Genomic DNA, 20672 nt, shown 5'->3' with positions numbered 1-20672 from the left:
TGGTAATATTCAGGTCCTGGAATTGAGTATTTTTTAATCAACAGCATTGTCCAATAAAGTTCAAATCTTTGATTCGCTGTTTTACGTCATGCCCGCTAACAAATTGAAAACTGTACCTCTACGCCTTAGTCCAAATTTTTAGTATTCGTATTGTTATCTTAGAAAGTCTTACTAATTAAAAAAAAAAACTACAATAGGGAACAGTATGACAATGATTGAATTTAGTTGTGTTGACTTTGTGATTATGACCCGTGTATATATTTGGTGGTGCGCCTGTTAGATGCGGAACGTACAGATAAGGTAATAGGTACATTAACAGGTGAATATACTATTGGTATCGGTACCGGATTCGACCCGGAACTTGTTAATTATTGGCAATATTAATTATGTGGAAAACAAAAGGGTCTGGAGTGGTGTAATTTTTAATCTACACAATTGTCCTATATTAGCTATATATAAAGTTGAATTCTTTGATATGCCGTTTTTACCTGATGCCGGCTGATAAATTGGACCTCGTAATTTAAGTATTATAGATGTTTCTTTTACTGCAAATTTGATATGTTCTATTTTAACTGCAAATTGAACAATCATTCTATAATTTAGTTTGCAATAAGCTTGGCATACGTTCTTCAGCAGAATTAAAATGCCATTTGCAGCTATTCCTAATTTAAGATCTGACGTAAATGAAGGTCATATTGCATATCTGTTCACTTTGACATCCATTGAAAATATGCCAGAAAAACATATTTCCTAATTAAGTAAAAATAAACAGTTATTAATATTTTTAATAAGGAAACTTAAGATCTATTTTGATGCAAGAAGCAATGTTTATGGTTGAAAGGAGGTAAAAAAAGATCAAGGGAGCCACCTAGTTTTTACATCAGAAATACATTTATTTGTGCTGCCCTGTTTAATAATTAGAAAAGAAATTGAAAAATAGAGAAATAAATGTTGGTTAATGGTGTAGAAAAAGGGAGAAATTTGAAGGAAACTCTGAATGTGATGAGCAATATTTCCTGTGCATATTTAAGCAAGGGGTGTTTTTCATTTATTTTCTATCAAAAAACTGCAGCACCATAGTTTTGCAGTTTAATTCACACCCAAAGTTTGTTAATTTAGAGTTTGGTAGTTTTTTCAACAGATTTTTTATAGTGAAAACACAGAACCCAAAGAGGCCTACATTGCCACCCACATAAATGATTAACTTATTTAACCTTTTACAGTTGTATTAATACTTACAACAAGATGTTATTAACTTTTATTGGATTTTATTCAGTGTACAAGGTCACCATCCTACAGTCCCAGTATAGATTACCTTTTTTAATCTTCATGTTTTTCTTTTACACACATATATTGATTGATAGTTGGTTACTGAATGTCCAGTATTGTCTTACATATTCAGACTGTTTATTACATTCAAATTACATATATCCTTCAGATGCAGATCCAAGATTTTGAAAAAAATGGGTCCCCTAACTAGGCAACATTTTGATTGAGACATGTATAAAGTCTATATATTAATCATGTATGTGTTAGGGGAATAAATTTAAATAAATTTGAAGGAGATCTGTGTATGATGGTGTTCTGCAGAAGTTTGGAATCTTTTTCTTGGGCAGAAGCTCTTATTTACAAGGTCACATTTTGAATTTTGTAGTCCTTATCTGATCTTCATAGTAATGAACAGGGATACTTTTATGATTTATTGGTAGTATTTATCATTAAAATAATAAAAGTGAGCCCATTGTGAATATTTACCACTTTATTGCTCATACTGAATCAATACAAGACAGCATTAGTTAGCCAAAACATTTGGAGGTCATTATCACACAACCTTAAACAAGACAAGCACCATCATTACTTACATTGTATGAAGCATCCACATGTTATACATGTATCTACAGTGTAGTACACACAAGATGATACAGAGAAAACAAACATGTGCTGATTTTGTAATGTTTATTGGTTGTTAAGATAACAAACATAAAGAATCTTGTTGTGTATATGCTTATTTCATGTAGAAGGAAGCGTTTTGTAGATTTGGACGTTTGGCGCGAGATTCAGTGGTTGGGTCTATCGGCGTAGGGGTGTTTGAGAGGTACTATTGTGTTCGGTATCGGGGACATTTGGAGAACACCCCTATCGAGGAAATAGTGAATTCGCCCTAGAGTATATAAGTGGGTGAGGAATACAAATCGGGTTCTGTCGATGTTCTTACAGAAGAAGACTGGCTTACAATAGAGAATACGCTACATAGCTGTAAGATTGTAAGGAGGACAACTTGTACTGGGGACAACTTGTACTGGGTACAAGTTGGTCTAACATTGGAAGTTGGTAGAGCAGACTGTCTCACTCGGAGGACAGACTGCAATAGTCCACATTAGTTGTTAGTGACATACTGTCCCACTCGGAGGACAAATTGTTCCAGCCCATACTGTCTGGTAGTTACAGACTGTCCTACTAGGAGGACAAGTTGTACCAGACCGCACTGTCTGATAGTAACATACTGTACCAGCCCGCACTGTCATATAGGACAGATTGTTCTATTAGGAGGACAGGCTGTGTTATAATTATATTTGTATATATATATAATTGTTTTATTGTGCATTGTTACTTTGTATCGGCAAGGAGCTAGTATATATATTTTGGTTCATTGTGTATATCATAGATAGTTATTGTTTTTGGTATTGCGTATTGTTTGTGGACAACTTGGATCCAAGTATTTACTGGAACGTTCGTTTAAGATATAAACGCCTGGTTACACGTTACAATTTTGAGTGGAGGAAACAGGGTGGTGATGTGTTAGCTGAAATGCAAAAAAAATAAATATATATATATATACCTAGCTTGTTTTGTATAAAAGAAAGCCAATGTACTTGCAAGCCAAGTGGTCTTAATAGTTACTGCTGTAATGAGGGTAGTAATGCCCTTTACCGTCGGGTGTCAAATGGCCATTTTCAGCTACCGTTAGCGTCAAATTGTTAAATTTTTACTGTGATTTGTCAAACTATCCTTATCGTTATTTGTCAGAGGTCTCAAATAATTGTCCTTACCGTCATTTTTGGGTTAAAGTGATTTTCTTATCGTCTAAAAGAAAGTGTACATTTTATCGTCATGCATCAAAAATTACCGTTAACGTCATTTGGCAAGAATTTTTACCATGATTCGTCATGAAGGTACCCCCATTACCACCCTCTGTAATCGCTAGCCAGTCAACACTGAGGTTGTGAGTTCGAACTCCACTCGTGCAGTGCACTAGACTCCAATCTTAATTGACTAGGATTGTCAGTTTTCCTATTGAAGGTCAGTGCAGGTGCACTCGACTTCAATCTTAATTGACAAGGATTGTCAGTTTTCCTATTAAAGGTCAGTGGTTTTCTATGGGCACTCCAGCTTCCTCCATCAATAAAAATTGGCTGCCACAAAATAGCCTAAATGCAGTGTTAAAAAGAGGCGTAATAACACCAAAAATCAAATCAAATTGTATCATGGTATTAGTATAGATCTGTGATAGTAGACTCTTCATTTTTCTGTTCTTTGAACATAATCAGAGAACAAAACAGAATTAATCGGATTATTGAACTGTTGTAGCAATTATTGTAAGGTCAATCATTAATAAATCATCAGTGAAGAATTTCATTCATGGCTAGTTGTATTGACCTTACTTTTGTCTTCAACAGTGGCCAATATAGTCTAGGAAATTATTGACCTCCTATGGAATAAATCCTGAAATAGACTTTATTACTAATTGATAATTTCTGAATAGTTATGTATAGTGTATTGGTCATATATTGCAAGGACATTTTAGTATTGTTTACAAGAGTTCATTCTATACTACACATTATACATGATAAATCTGTACATAGCAATTACTGGTTTTATATGGATACTGCAGAGAAATCAATTTCGTAATTATGTTTCAGGAAGTCCTAACAGCACTTAATCTTTTTACTTTGAAGTTGATTTTATGATACTCTTTTAGAAAATGAAAAGTAATAAAGAATAATGTGGAACTAACTACTTCAGTACTTGTATGAAAAGACACATTTTCTTTTGCACTACCATTTGAAGCGGAGAATCACATAAATGAATTAGTTCAAATAAAATGGATTTTAAGATTCTGATTTGATTCGCTATCTATTTTATTTGTTAAATTTGAGAAGTAATAAAAATTCACTTAAAATCGCTCCGAGATGCATCAGCTTTCAATTTTATTCAGGAATAACAAAATTAAATTGATTTTTAGATTCTCATCCAATTCTTTATCTAAATGTTTTAAGAATGTTTGTTAAAAGTAACAAAGATTTATCAGATAACCTTGAATTATCTATTAAAGATGCATCTATTTTGCACTACATTTAATTCAGGAATAACAAAAACAAAATTGATTTTACATGTTTATATTCTTTTTTCATTCTGTAAGTTTTCCTTCCAACTTAAATATTATATAATCATACTATATTTTCAAAAACTTTAAGTCTTTTTAAATTGTATGCTGTAGTAGTGAAAATCATCCTTTCCACCTATTTTTTGTGAGACAGGAGGGGTTATTTGAAATAATTGTATGACCCAAACCTTGGACATTTTAAGTGTAAGCTTTAGCTCATATTAATCTCTAACTATTTCTCTATACCTCTATAGGCAGATCAGTAATATGAAATTAAAATAAGAACTTCTGAAAAATAGGGATTGCTAAATCTATGAAGTAAATCTTTCAACACATATATATATTTCATTTTACAGTTTCATGTTGAATAATCTTTCACTACATATGTACAGGATTAAAATTTTCATATATACATAAAAAAAAAAAAAAAGCTTTGAATTCCTGTCTTTTGGTGAAGATGATATGTTGAAATTTATATTGTTTTTTTGCTTGGTTGCTGTCTCATTGACATATTCCCCACATTATCTTTGATTCATAATAAAAGATGATTTAAATTTATAAAATAAATATATTTGTTGTAGTTTGGAAACTGACATTTATAGATCTTGTTACATAATATATTTGGATAAATGTTTTTAACTGTTTCAAAATGCTGAGATTGCTAATTTTTATGTAATCAAGGATTATGTGAAGATTATTTTTACTTATTTTTGTAATTAACCCAATCTGTCAAAATTGGATAAGATTTTATCTTATAGAATGTTTACATAACCCTTGCTGATTTTATAATCCTAGCTATAGAATTTCAGAACATATGGACACATGATTCCATTGTAAAACATATTCGCTGTACTATCTGAAGTGTTCTGCTGATCTGGATTCATTTATTTATGTAAAATATGTTTGACTATATGGAGGTAACTTTTGAACTTTTGAGTTGAAATGAGTTTTGAAAAGCTGCTTAAGTTTGCTTTTAGTTTATATCAGGTTTTCTGAGATATTATTTTGGGATTACAAGCAATTTAATTCTTAGTCTGAAAATCCAAAAAATAAAGTTAGAGTGATATAATTGTTCAACACAATGGAATTTTGCACTGAAACTATTCAACTCGTACGTATTTCTATTTGATATGGAAAGTTTGATTGTTTTAAACATACAGAATGGGTTTTCAAATTCACATGCTTATCATAATTATTGCAAAGTGGATATTAAAATGAATTAAAATGAGAGATATGTATGAGAATGGATACATATTCCACAAGATATGTAATAGGGATAGAACAAATTGCAGGTTGGATCCATTTGACACCCTCCCTATGGCTAAAAAAAAATTATTGAAAAAAAGACATATAGTGGATTAATTTATATTTGTGGGTACACATTTTTATGAGTTGAGTAAAAATTGTATTTTTCATGGATTTTGATTGCATGGTTTTAATCAAATCTGCATATAAGCCTTTAGAAATTTTGTACTTAATTTGTACATATACATTTGTAATTCATCTTTACCCATGAAATCCATGAAAATTGTTATACATGTACCTCAATATATGATAAATCCACAGTATGTATGACTTGAATAGAATGTTTAACATTTAAGTAGTAGTGGTTGTCATTTTAACATTCTCTTTCAAGGTGACAGTAGGCTACATTTCACCAGTGAATACTGAAATGCATTCATGGCTTTCTTTAAAAGAGCAAATGCATTAAAGCATTAAAATGTCAACAGTATTATATACAAATATAGCCTTTGTATGAGGTCAATACAAGGATATATTGACCTGAAAGAAGTGTTTTGACTGAGGACAAAGTCTGAGGTCGATATGCTTTTTTGGGTCGATATATTCTGTATTGACCTCATACAAAGGCTATATTTGTTATATTATTAATTTCCAACCATAATTGTATCAAAATCGTCATTTGATTTTGTTGGAATTTTTCTAGATATTATGATATTTTCTCCTAGACAATAACAAAATATTAGTTGTTATTGCACTTGCTTTTTTTTGTTAGTTTGTCATCTTATGTATTTGAAGATTTTTTTCGTAAAATAATCGATCACAGATATCATTTGTTTCAAATTGTTTAAGATTAGTTAACATTATCCTGAAATTTATTACCTGACGTCACAAAGTATATCGATTTTCAGATATTCTAAAATTAACCGTGCAATATGCTTTGCTGTGCAATATGCTTTTTGCTGTTCAATATGCTTTTTGCTGTGCAATATGCTTTTTGCTATCCGACGTTTTCTCTTTTTCTTCGAAAATGTAGTTTAACATGTGAATATCTCTAAACCAATCAAATTTGTTAAAATATACGAATTAATAATATACAATTATTGTCGAGCCTGCAACTTTTGTTGCAGAAAGCTCGACATAGGGATAGTGATCCGGCGGCGGCGGCGGCTACGGCGGCTACGGCGGCGGCGTTAGCTAACTTCTTAAAAGCTTTATATTTTAGAAGGTAGAAGACCTGGATGCTTCATACTTTGTATATAGATGCCTCATGTTACGAACTTTCCGTCAGTCACATGTCCAATGTCCTTGACCTCATTTTCATGGTTCAGTGACCACTTGAAAAAAAAGTTAATATTTTTTGTAATGTTAAATTCTCTCTTATTATAACTAATTGGATAACTATATTTGGTATGTGCGTACCTTGCAAGGTCCTCATGCCCGTCAGACAGTTTTCACTTGACCTCGACCTCATTTCATGGATCAGTGAACAAGGTTAAGTTTTGGTGGTCAAGTCCATATCTCAGATACTATAAGCAATAGGGCTAGTATATTTTGTGTATGGAAGGACTGTAAGGTGTACATGTCCAACTGGCAGATGTCATCTGACCTTGACCTCATTTTCATGGTTCAGTGGTTATAGTTAGATTTTTGTGGTTTGGTCTGTTTTTCTCATACTTTATGCAATAGATCTTCTATATTTGTTGTATGGAATGATTGTAAGGTGTACACGTCTAGCGGGCAGATGTCATCTGACCTTGACCTCATTTTCATGGTTCAGTGGTCAAAGTTAAGTTTTTGAGTTTTGGTCTTTTTATCTAATACTATATGCCATAGGTCAACTATATTTGGTGTATGGAAATATTTTATGATCTATATGTCAGTCGCGCAGGTTTTATTTGACCTTGACCTCATTTTCATGGTTCATTGCTCAGTGTTAAGTTTTTGTGTTTTGGTCTATTTTTTTTAAACTATAAGTAATAGGTCAACTATATTAGTTGTATGGAAGCATTGTTAGCTGTACATGTCTGCCTGGCATGGTTCATCTGACCTTGAACTCATTTTCATGGTTCATTGGTCTTTGTTTTGTTATCTTGGTTAATGTTAAGTTTATGTGACAGTCTTTAATAAAGCTTTATACTTAGGACTATCAACATAATATCAATGATAAGTAAAGAAGGCGAGACATTTCAGCGTGTGCACTCTTGTATATTATTGATATGGTAAGTCCACATGCACATTGCTGTAATGACATTGTTGAAACAAAGCAATACTAAGACACTTTGTAATAACATGCATCTGCTATAAATGAGCTTTCATGAAGAAAACATTACATACTTGATTAATTGTTATTTGCTGAACTTTGTGTGGAAAATATATCATGCATAGTACAATTTCATGTTCAGGAGGATTTCACATTCTAAATGTTTGCATACATATGCATGATTGATAAATGACTACAAAAATGTCAAGTAGCATATTATAACAAATGTTTGACTTTATATTTATACTCCAAGGGCAATCAGTGTCCTAGAGCAATCATTGTTATATAAGCATCAGTAAGTAAAAAGGAAATCAACAAAAATGGGAATTATAGAAAGTTCACCTATTAATAAAACATATTTTTTCATTCTTTAATGAACCCATAATTGTGAAGAAAAGTGATTGACATTAAATTGACATTGTATGAAATAAACATCATAAAGGAAATAAACAATACAGAAGTGTTCCAGCTGTAGTTTAAATTACATGATATGTGATTTATTCTTGTACATGTACATTTTGTATTGTTATATTTTTATTGTTGCATGAATAGAAATATAAAATTGATATCTGATGTTAGTGTATTTGGAACATATAATGATGTCAACTTTGCTTTGCAAGGGATATCTCAGAGAAGGGAACAGCATCATTACTCTTGTGTAGCGTAGTTGATATAACGTAAAATATAAAAAGAAGAAAAATTTCTGCAACACAGTTTGGTGACCTGGTAGATAAAAGACACAAAAAATGTAAAACATTATGACAAATTATCGTATTAAATCGCTTTTTGAAGAAATGCAACAATATTTTGACTTCCACACAGCCAGCCTTAAATTGAATTGGTATTAAAAAAAGGCATTCAGAGGAGTAAAAAATACATTTAAAACACAGGAATAATCTATATGCATTTAAAACCGTAGATGTTCTAATTTAGATCCCTAATGAAATGGATAGGTATGCATTAGGTCCTCTTGTGCTTCAAATCCCCATAGAGATTTTGAAAAATTGGCAAGTATGATAAGATGCAGAGCTTCAATGTTATTGTCATTTTCAAATTGTTGCCCAATTTATTAATTTTATATTTGTTTTTTTATTGTAGAATGATATTGTTTGTTTGAGTTGTGTGACATCCTCAAGAGATAGTAGTACAACAGATAGAGTATGTCTTGCAGCAGAAGGATTCGGCAGTCGTATGTGCTGTCTAGAGAATGTATCTTGTCGGGTATGTAATAAAAGTTAAAACTAGGAGTCTTTGTACACTCTTTCTTTTTAAAGCAGCTTTCATTCAAAACCTTTACAACATATAATTAGTACAAGAATGTGGGTAGCAATTAATTCTGTACCTCTCAAAAATTCAGAATCAAAACATTACAACATAAAAAGAGGACGCCAAAAATGCTTTCAGATGTACAATGTAGTTATGTTTACAAGTTACATCCCCTCTTCTTCATTTTGAATATTAAAGGAGCAGATTTTCATTATTTATAAGGGTCAACCACCGCACTGCAATTTATAAGGAGACATTTTTCTATAGATATAGATAGCATATAAAGGAATAAAAAATAAAACAGTACTAAGCAATAGTTCTGAAAGGTTCCGAAAATTACATTCTCCTGATAAAAGGCATGAAAAGGACTTCAGTGTTTTAAAGGTTTCGAAAACATTCGCTTTTGAAAGTATAGTTTGTATTCTTATGTAATCACTGTTGGCATGATAATTAGACACTACTGTAAATACAAGGCACTGGAAATACACCATATGTTTTGTATATTTTTGTATTGTATTTGGAGATGAGCCAGTTCTTATGTACTTCATCATTGTTGCCTTGGGGATTCTTATAGGATCTACATACTTTGTTGATAGGAAAAACATTTATATAAACATCAGACAATTATTTAGTGATGTCTTTAAGTTTACATCAAAAATACCAAACTAGAAAAAAAATGCACTGAGGAATATGATTCTTAATACTAGTAGTTGTATTTAATCAAGTAGGAAACGGTTTGAAAGTGTCTGAAAATAAGATTATGTGTCTGTTCTATCTTTTGTTATTTTTGGTTATTACATTTGTATCTTGGCATTGGTCCTTAGAGTTGATCAACTTCTCCTGTCTAACTTGCTCGCAGTCTTGTATAAGCAAAATATGAATGAAAAGGTGTAAATAGAGATTATCTAGCCTTGAGTCAGAGGGAGAAAATATAGGGTCAAAGTCCTCTGAATGCAGATTATTGTAGATTTTATTCAATGTTATGCAAGGGGCATAGCATAGAGAATGGAAACAAGGAATGTGTCAATGAGACAACAACCTAACTAGACAGCAGAAAACAGCCCATGGTCATAAATGGTTCTTTGGCACAGAAAGAAAATCCTGCACTAGAATAGGGCTTCTAAACAATAATGTATATTATATGTACTAAATAGATGCCACGCTAAACTTCAAAACATACAAATGAAACAAAATTAAAAAAGACCAACAACTCAAGCCTCAAGAAAAAACAAAGGCTAGCGGCTCCTTACTTGGGACAGGTGCACAAATGTGGACATAGATATAAGAAGATGTGGTATGAGTGCCAATGAGACAACTTTCCATTCAAGTCACAATTTATAAAAGTAAACCATTATAGGTCAAAGTACGGTCTTCATCACAGAGTCTTGGTTCACACCAAATAGCAAGCACAAAAATCTCATTTACTATCATTTTATACACACGCTATTTTATAGCGCATTTTAAATGAGCTGTTAGGTTTCTTAAAACTTTGCAATTATCAAGTGCAATCTGATATAAACAATAAAATACCTTAATATAGCAAAAGGCCTTCAATTAATATGATTTGTGGAATAAAGAAACTAAATTATTATTTGTACAGATTAATAACGACAGATTTTGTTGCTTGTTTACCAATGTAGCATTAATAACACATGCATCAAAATGGACCAAATTGCTATTCATATGTTATGAAGTTTGTAGCAGGACCACATGACATATATGAGATAGAGAAATCTTATGGCCAGTTTATGTACATAATAATGGAAAAAAAACCAATATGATGAACAGCAACAAATGACAACTACCGGAACTGAACTACCAGCTCCTGACTGTTAAACTTGTCTAGGCCTTGCATGAACCCATAAAACATTTGATATTTTTTATTTTCAGGACTTCGCTAGGCCTTGCATGAACCCATAAAACATTTGATATTTTTTATTTTCAGGACTTCACTAGGCCTTGCATGAACCCATAAAACATTTGATATTTTTTATTTTCAGGACTTCGCTAGGCCTTGCATGAACCCATAAAACATTTGATATTTTTTTATTTTCAGGAATTCGCTAGGCCTTGCATGAACCCATAAAACATTTGATATTTTTTATTTTCAGGACTTCGCTAGGCCTTGCATGAACCCATAAAACATTTGATATTTTTTATTTTCAGGACTTCGCTAGGCCTTGCATGAACCCATAAAACATTTGATATTTTTTATTTTCAGGACTTGCCTAGGCCTAGCATGAACCCATAAAACATTTGATATTTTTTATTTTCAGGATGTTCCTCCAGATTTGTCAGTCTGTTCGTTTGTTCTAGAACAAGCTCTTTCGGTCAGAGCTCTGCAGGAAATGGTCACATCATCATCCCAGGATTCCACAGTATGTATGGTAGCTTTATATCCAATAGTTGTATTGCTGAAATGAACAAGATTATAAATCATTGTGGGCTTTTGCATAGTTAGAAATAAGAAATGCATACCCAGCGTATGCTTTACAGACGATTGCATTGAGTGCGTAAGCAAAAGTATTTTCTTTGGTTGGCTTGCTTGCTTGCTGAACTGTGAGGTCATTAATAGGTAACACAACCCTACTTTTGATGTAGCCTTGTTCTAAAGACAGATAGATTGGTTATCTGTCGGACTAGTTTACTCTTAAAGAATGGTAGTTTACCTAACCTCACGGTTCAGCTAGTAAGCAAGCTAACCAAAGATATTACCTTTGCTTACACATCCAATGCAATCGGCTGTAAGAGTAAGAAAGAAATGTGGTAAGTGATCTATGGACAGAATTTAGGGGATAACATGTATCCAAATCTTGATGTCGTGAACGCCAAGATTTGGTTATAAGCACTGTCTGAGGCTTCATTGAAATTATTTTGTTTCAACCCATTTGACCTGGGCAGTTTCTATGAACGGTTTTATACACCATTTTTCATCTGTGTGAATTATCTACTATGATGCAATGGAATCTGATGCAAACTTTGGTCTTTAAATGTCAGAACATCCATAATGATATATAAAAGATAGTGTTTAACCTTCTTAGGTGCAATATTCTTGATTTATGATATAAATGTTCTTTTAAAACAACTGAAATACACACACAACCATTAACTTCACATTGATAGCTTGATTTAAGTTAACGTTTACAATGATTTATTCAATAAAAAATGTGAAGGATTGCCCTTCCCTTTTCATGTTTCTTACTTGTGTGTTTTTCTTGGCCTTTAGATTATTACTTGTTTTCTCAAGTAATCTCATTTTGTCAACATTGGCACAGCTGAAAATGTGGGATACAATTTTTATAAAAAAAAGAATTTGTTTCTTTTAACTGCAAAATGTATAAAATAATTAAATTTTAAAATTCTCCATTGATTATTCCTTCTAATGATGCATGTTTCGCTTTATATTATTTAAAAATTTTGTTTTTTAATTTTGTTAAAGCAGAAAGCAGCAAATTCATGTGCTTGAAATTTTATTTATTTTAAACAATTATATTTTACTTTATGCAATTTATTTTTAAATGCATATACATTCTTTCATATGGGATATGGCCTAAATACTGTCAGTTATTTTAAAGGTATTAAAAAAGTGCAAACAATCTGCTAATATGTACAAGACAATGATCTTGAATGTAAAATTTTAGGAAGAAAGACCAGCACAAAAATTGTCAGTGAGTAATAGTCCATAACACCATGATATACTGTGTATACTTATTGTTGGGCCTATTATGCACATTTCCTGGTGAGAGCTTTAAGAAGATATTATTTCTACCTATAAGTATAATGTTTTGTCTTTTATGGTGTTTTTGATTTCCACAGACATGAATAACAAATAAAAACAGACAAATTTTGTAATGATATTACATTAAGGCAGTTTTTATCATACATGTATTTGCAAGCCCATCATTGAATGACCTGTAGAGGTAGGCCAGGCCTTGTTCCAGGTCCAAGTTTTACATGTACCTTTTTAAGATCACTTTCCTACTTTGTAAAATTTGGCTCTCAAAACTTTAAGCTTACTGTGTAACAAAAATGTCAAAGAAAATAGCCAATTTGTTAAATTTGCCTTTTATTTAGTTTTCTTTGATAAGAGATTTGTTATCGTCAGTTCAAAAAGTGGAAGATTTCTAAAGAAAAATTTCAGATATTTTCTGAAAATAATGTATAATGCTTTACTACACACCAGAGAGAACAAGTTGTAATTGCAAACAATAATTATCAGAGTATAAACTGTTCTTTGAAAACTATACAAAAACCTAACATTGTATTAAAAGCCATATATTTGATGTCGATTATGGGAATTGAAATCAATTAATTTCATCATTTGCAGTTATAAAAGTTATGTCATAAAATTATAAGGATATTGATAGTAATTTTCCTCTGTACAAAATGTAAACAGTAAAGGCTCATGGGAAATGTGCTTAATGGTCGCTGAAAGGTTTGCATGCATATGAATAACTTCAAGGTATAAGTGCTTTTAAAAACTGTGATGGGAAATTTCATTTTTATAATCTTACTAAAAAACATTATATCTATTGGAAACAGCTACTTGTATTGCTTATGTTTATACTGTATTTATAAATATCCAGAAATATATATTTTATTTGAAAAATTATTCCTTTTTATGCCCCTTCCGTAGCAAAAGGGGCATTAAGTTTAACCCTTGTCAGTCTGTCTGTCCTTATAAGTTGGTTTCCATTCTCTAACTTTTTGCCTCAACAAAATGTTATGAAATTTGTACACATTGCTTATTACCACAAACTTCAGATCAAGTACAAATTTGGGTAGCATCACTTTTACCATTCTTCAGTTATGTCCCTTTATATTTTTATATGATATGCAAGCGGGGGCATTATGTGTCTCATTGACACATTCCCTGTTTACTTTAAATAATTTTTATGCGGTTAAATACTTTAATCATCCATGAGAAAAAAAATACAATGGAATAAGATACCTTAAGGGAATTCGCTTCTCAGTTTCAAAGCAATTAACTTTTTAAAACACTAGTTTATATTGATAGGGAATTAATAAAGGAATCCAAAGAGCAAAAAAATATATACAGGTCACCGTGCTTGTTTTCGAGATATGAGCCATTGAAATTTTGGCAGGAAAATATTCTCTCTTGACTTTTCATAGCTTTATCATTGACAGGTTGAAGTTCTCAAAAACTGTTCAAAAGTAATTAAAATTTTATAAAACTTTTACAGATGGCTTATCATTATACATGGGGGGGGGGGGGGGGGGGGCGGGGGGGGGGTGTTCTGTGGTTGAATCCCCCCTTTTTTGGGGATGATCAATGCATTCGAGTTGGGCAAATAGTTGGAACCCCCCTTTACCCTGGGTTGGGACCCCCCTCCTTTTTTAAAATGGCTGGATCCGCTCCTGCATACAGTGATAGTCATATATCTTAATGTGGTGGAATTTCAACTATAAACAAGATTAACACCTAAAAAATATCATGTTGCTTTTATTATACTGGCTTTAATTAGTTTTGGTGTATTGCCATGGCAGCTTATCAAATATGATATGTGCAGTGTACATGTACTGTGAAGATCATGCAAAGATGAATAATATTTTATTTAATTGATTGCAAAGCATAACGATTATTTAATCTATGTCATGATAATTAACAAAATGTTATGGTATATCAGATCAAGGTGTATAATGCTACAGCCAAACTATATAATGCAAAACATGACCATCTATGTCATGTTAATTAACAAGGTACAAAGAAAAAAAGTTTATAACGTTACAGCCAAACATATATAATGCTGCAATGCTTTTTTTATGTGGCTTTCAATGTGACTCATGAATTACTACATTTGTGGTTATAAATAATTAATTTGATAATGGTTTAAAGTAAAGTTGTAAAGGATTAGAGTGTGAATTATTGCCAGCTCTAACTGTAAAAGGATGTTTAGATATTGCTTTTATCTTTATTTGATACATGAGGTACCAAAAGAGTTGGCCTAGGTTGGTGTTCGCATAAATTATTCTGCTTATAAAGTTGCAAGCCTGTCATATTTATTTGTACTAGGATAAAATTGCATTTGTGCTCTTCATTCTGTTCACATCAATAACAGAGGGATTTTTTCTTATTATTTTTATACGACCGCAAAAATTTTAATTTTTCGTCGTATATTGCTATCACGTTGGCGTCGTCGTCCTGCGTCGTCTTGCGTTGTCGTCGTCGTCGTCGTCCGAATACTTTTAGTTTTCGCACTCTAACTTTAGTAAAAGTGAATAGAAATCTATGAAATTTTAACACAAGGTTTATAACCACAAAAGGACGGTTGGGATTGATTTTGGGAGTTTTGGTCCCAAAATTTTAGGAATAAGGGGCTAAAAAGGGCCTAAATAAGCATTTCCTTGGTTTTCGCACTATAACTTTAGTTTAAGTAAATAGAAATCTATGAAATTTTGACACAGGGTTTATGACCACAAATTAGGGGCCAAAAAAGGGCCAAAATAAGCATTATTCTTGGTTTTCGCACAATAAATTTAGTATAAGTAAACAGAAATCAATGAAATTTAAACACAAGGTTTATGACCACAAAAGGAAGGTTGGGATTGATTTTGGGAGTTGAGGTCTGAACAGTTTAGGAATTAGGGGCCAAAAAGGGGCCCAAGTAAGCATTATTCTTGGTTTTCGAACCATAACTTTAGTATAAGTAAATAGAAATCTTTGAAATTTAAACACAAGGTTTATGACCATAAAAGGAAGGTTAGGTTTGATTTTGGGAGTTTTGGTCCCAACAGGTTTTTAGGAATAAGGGGCCCAAAGGGTCCAAAATTGAACTTTGTTTGATTTCATCAAAAATTGAATAATTGGGGTTCTTTGATATGCCAAATCTAACTGTGTATGTAGATTCTTAATTTTTAGTCCCGTTTTCAAATTGGTCTACATTAAATACCAAAGGGTCCAAAATTAAACTAAGTTTGATTTACATAAAAATTGAATTCTTTGGCTTTTTAGATATGCTGAATTTAATCATGTACTTAAATTTTTGATTATGGGCCCAGTTTTCAAGTTGGTTCAAATCAGGATCCAAAATTATTATATTAAGTATTGTGCAATAGCAAGAAATTTTCAATTGCACAGTATTCAGCAGTAGCAAGAAATCTTCAATTGCACAGTATTGTGCAATAGCAAAAAATGTTCAATTGCACAGTATTGTGCAATAGCAAGAAATCTTCAATTGCACAGTATTGTGCAATAGCAAATATTTTCAATTGCACAGTATTGCGCAATAGCAAGAAATATCTAATTGCACAATATTGTGCAATAGCAAGAAATTTTCAATTGATTGGAGTTATCTTTCTTTGTCCAGAATAGTAGTTGAATCAACTTAAATCATTGTTTTATACAATGCAAAATGTATATTCACTTTTACTACCAACTGATAAATTAAAACACTCTTTACCATTCAGTGATAACAAGCACTTTTTGTAACATTTTAATATTTTATGATGTATTTAAATGAGTAGTTATTGTTGCAAACTCCATTAGAAATTTGAATTGAGATCAGTTTTGAAAAAAGGGAAAGGGGGATGTGAAAAAAAAATGGGGGGGGGGGGGGTTAATTTTTCTCATTTCAGATTTCATAAATAAAAAGAAAATTTCTTCAAACATTTTTTTGAGAGGATTAATATTCAACAGCATAGTGATTGCTCAAAGACAAAAAAATTATTTTAAGTTCATTAGACCACATTCATTCTGTGTCCAAAACCTATGCTGTGTCAACTATTTAATCACAATCCAAATTTAGAGCTGAATCCAGCTTGAATGTTGTGTCCATACTTGCCCCAACCGTTCAGGGTTCAACCTATGCGGTCGTATAAAGCTGTGCCCTGCGGAGCATCTGGTTTTTACATGTACAAGATTTTTTATAAAAAGATACACAAGTACACTTCAATCATTGAACATTAATTAAAAAAAGTTTGAGTGCTCTTATTTGAGTTAATTAAACTTAATCTGTCATAGCAAATGAATCAACCAAACAGGGAAAAATGTGTAGACAAATAAATTGGAAGCAGATCATTATTCTTTTGAGTGTGTTTTTTCTCTCTTTTTAGTTTCATTTTGATAAGATGTTTAACATCCTTGATTTTTTTTTGCCCTCTCTTGAAAAATTTGGATGCCTAGCCTTGAACGCTTATATAAGATAACTCTAATTTTAATTTCAGTACATAGTGTTGGTTTGCTTTAAAAAGTCTAAAAATATGTCTAAGTTTATAAAAAAAATATTAATATTCATTATTCTTACAATTTTCGTACTGAATAAATAAAGATCTGAACTATCCTTTGTACTTTGTAAAAGTATATAATAGCGCAGTTGACATCGGCATCTTACCAAGCAAGCCCATGTACATTAAGAACATTATTATTCATTATTATTTTATTAATAATTCTGTCAAGTAGTTACATGTCTAAACAGGATTGTCTAGAAGGAAAGATAAGAAGAATATTGGATTTAAAGCTGAGACATTAACTAATGTAATTTATACAAATCAAGTTGCCTGAAGTTTTTGAAAACATGCAATAGCATAATTGTAGTTTAAGTAGGGGTAATTTACATCAGTATCTATTTCAGCATGGGATGTATCCAATTGTTTTGTTAATCACATGCATATGTCTAAGACGCAGACAGTTCAATATTCCATTATAACTTCCCCATCTCTCTAGATAATCGTGACCGCAGGATTACAAATTGCGTTGACAAGTGGTCTCTTCATAATTACAAGTATATTTGACAAGCGATTCTTCAAGGATTTTTTTAGGTCGTAATATTGATTTTATCACATTGTTTCATTGTTTTGGTTGGTAATTATATCACGACTTTTGCCACCAGGGGAAATTGGGTATACAATACATTTCACTTACTCCGTGACGTTTATTTATCATGGATATAATAAAGAACTTCCACTATCACAATACAATCAATAGAGAACTTTTTAAGGAAAGTTGACACGATATAAACATCGCAATTATTGTTTTTACAGTTGATTTAAATAAAGTGTCTAGCTGGTTATGTAATCTTTGGCAATGCAATAGATTTTCTATCTTTTTCAAGGTCAGGGTGTCCTTTTCACCTTCCTACAACAGAAAAGCAATTACCTATATTAGATTCTGTAAAACTAATCAGAGATTGAGGGTGGTTAGATTCTATTAGATTAATCAGAGATTGAGGGTGGTTAGATTCTATTAGATTAATCAGAGATTGAGGGTGGTTAGATTCTATTAGATTAATCAGATATTGAGGGTGGTTAGATTCTGTAAAACGAATCAGATATTGAGGGTGGTTAGATTCTATTAGATTAATCAGATATTGAGGGTGGTGGTGGGTGGTGTATAGATTAAAAGATAAAAAAAAAGTGCACTGCAGAAGGAAGTAATAATAAAAAATGATTTAAATCTCAGAAAATCCTTTTTGTCATCAAGTGATCAGAATTGGCAGATATTTGTATAAGAATGTATTTCTGTCAACAATTAAAGCATGGATGGCAAGTAATGTCTTATTTACACTCATACCACATCTTCTTATATCTGTCATTCTTTAACACTTTTATTTGATGCAGTACATTTAGTTACCCATCATGTCTTTTGTTGAGATGTTACAAAATCATAACACATTATTAGTTTAAAAAAAAATCATAATTTTGAGAGTGATTTGTAAGGCGGGTTAAGGTAAATTGATGATGAGTTTAGTCCTATTTCTTTACTGTCTGAATGCAGGGTGCTGAAAAGTGTATCTACTGGGTCATCTACCATTAAATAAATCATCTAAGTTGAGCATGTCAGAGTTTTGAAATCACAATCAACCTTTCGGTTAATATATGGACAACCATTTGAGTAATGATAATGGTTTTGGACAGATTTAGTATATTAAATGTCATTGGAACACAACAGTTAAGACTTTTCTACCGTCCAACCAGCACGAAGAAATGATGCAAATATATACTAGTATAATGGGTATGTCAATTATAGAACTCATTTTTCTTCTGAATCTTAGATCAATGCACATTTGGGTTTAAAGTTTGATTTGAAGATTTGAATATAAAGAACAACTACTGAATAAAGATTTAATAAACATATCTGTATCTTTTCTTCAATAAAGTTTAGAATTTTTTATATATTTTATTTTGTAGGCAGCCCAATCAGGTCACAGAACACTGCTTTACGGCCATGCAGTTTTACTGAGACACCTTCATAGCAACATGGTAAGTTTTCCTCCGTAAAAAAAAGAAATTTATCTTACCAGTCCAAGATATATATAATAATTATAAAACAAACAAAAGAAAACAGTGTTTTCATATCTTAATGTATCAGGTTGGACATTATATAAGTCAACTTTCTTTACCGTAAGGAAAAAGTAGTCTACCATAAATATAAAATTTCAATCCTCTGCTGAAAGGAGTAGGGACAATAAGGCCCTTTTTTGGCCCAAAAATTACAGCAAATTTAAAAGTAATCATACATATTCTTAAACTACTGAAAAATTTACTAAGGTATGAGGTATTCAGAAAAAAACAAAACAAACTTGACATTGAACAAGTTACAATGGCAACAAATCATGGCTTAATTTGCATATTTTGCAAAATTTCTTGATTTTCTTTGTATTTTATCAAATTTTAAGTATATTTTAGATTGAAAAAAGTATGTGCGCACCAAAGAAACAACTTTATATTTAGTAAGATTATGTCAATAGTTATAAAAAAGCTTCAGTTAAATTATTTTGTTATTTCTTGGCTGCGCACAATGTTTCCACAACAGAAATAAAGATAGAAAACTGCATAAATTCTGTATTTTTCATTGTTTTTGTGAAAACAGATCATATTATGACGTAATTGTGGAGTCATCAGATAAAAATCTTTATGTTTTTCATTTATATTTCTTGACCTTATGCATTTCTAAATATAATGTGCCAATTTGAAATAGTAATCAAACATTTTATTTTCTTAGGCCAAAACCAGGCCTTAATGTCCCTACTCCTTTTATGCCTTGTCATGACATGAAATTCTATGCCGTCTGTGTTAGTTCAAGTTTATATGGATTTCAATTATAAATATTCAGTTATTTGAAACTATTGTTTTTTTTGCGGTTAATTATTTATGCGAAAACATCTGTTTTGTATTTTGTTCATTGGGATACTCTGAAATAAATACATTGTAGTATTTTTTATGGTAAGAAAGTAGAGAGTGTAATTAAGGATGTTTTATGATTAAAAATTCATTGGCAACATCTGTGTGTGGTTCATGTTGAATATTCATGTAGCTTAATTGTCCTTAAACTTTACACATTTAAGGTCATTTAATACAATTGAGAATGGAAATGGGGAATGTTTCGAAGAGACAACAACCCTACCAAAGAGCAAAAATCAATGAAGGGCACCAATGGGTCTCCAACAGAGCAATACAATCCATTCAACTCAGTCACTCATTTCAAATTTATGAAATATGTGTTCTATTCATGTCAGTTTTAAAGCACCATAGAAGCATGGTTGCTATCTAAGTGCATTTGGT

The 20672-nt window shown here is 31.6% G+C and overlaps 1 protein-coding gene across 1 annotated transcript in view; it reads left to right on the top strand.

The window, feature by feature from the left end:
• The window catches only part of LOC139515996 (ryanodine receptor-like), a gene marked incomplete in the record, with an annotated part of 134798 nt that overhangs the window by 2745 nt on the left and 111381 nt on the right, over window positions 1-20672 (top strand). Inside the window, 4 exon segments of the mRNA XM_071305798.1 lie at window positions 8985-9107; window positions 11429-11530; window positions 12794-12820; window positions 19299-19370. Of these exon segments, the coding sequence (XP_071161899.1) occupies window positions 8985-9107; window positions 11429-11530; window positions 12794-12820; window positions 19299-19370 (324 nt within the window).

The sequence above is a fragment of the Mytilus edulis genome, chromosome 3 (genome assembly GCF_963676685.1).
Source record: "Mytilus edulis chromosome 3, xbMytEdul2.2, whole genome shotgun sequence".
NCBI lineage: Eukaryota > Metazoa > Mollusca > Bivalvia > Mytilida > Mytilidae > Mytilus > Mytilus edulis.
This window is presented reverse-complemented; position numbering and strand designations above follow the sequence as displayed.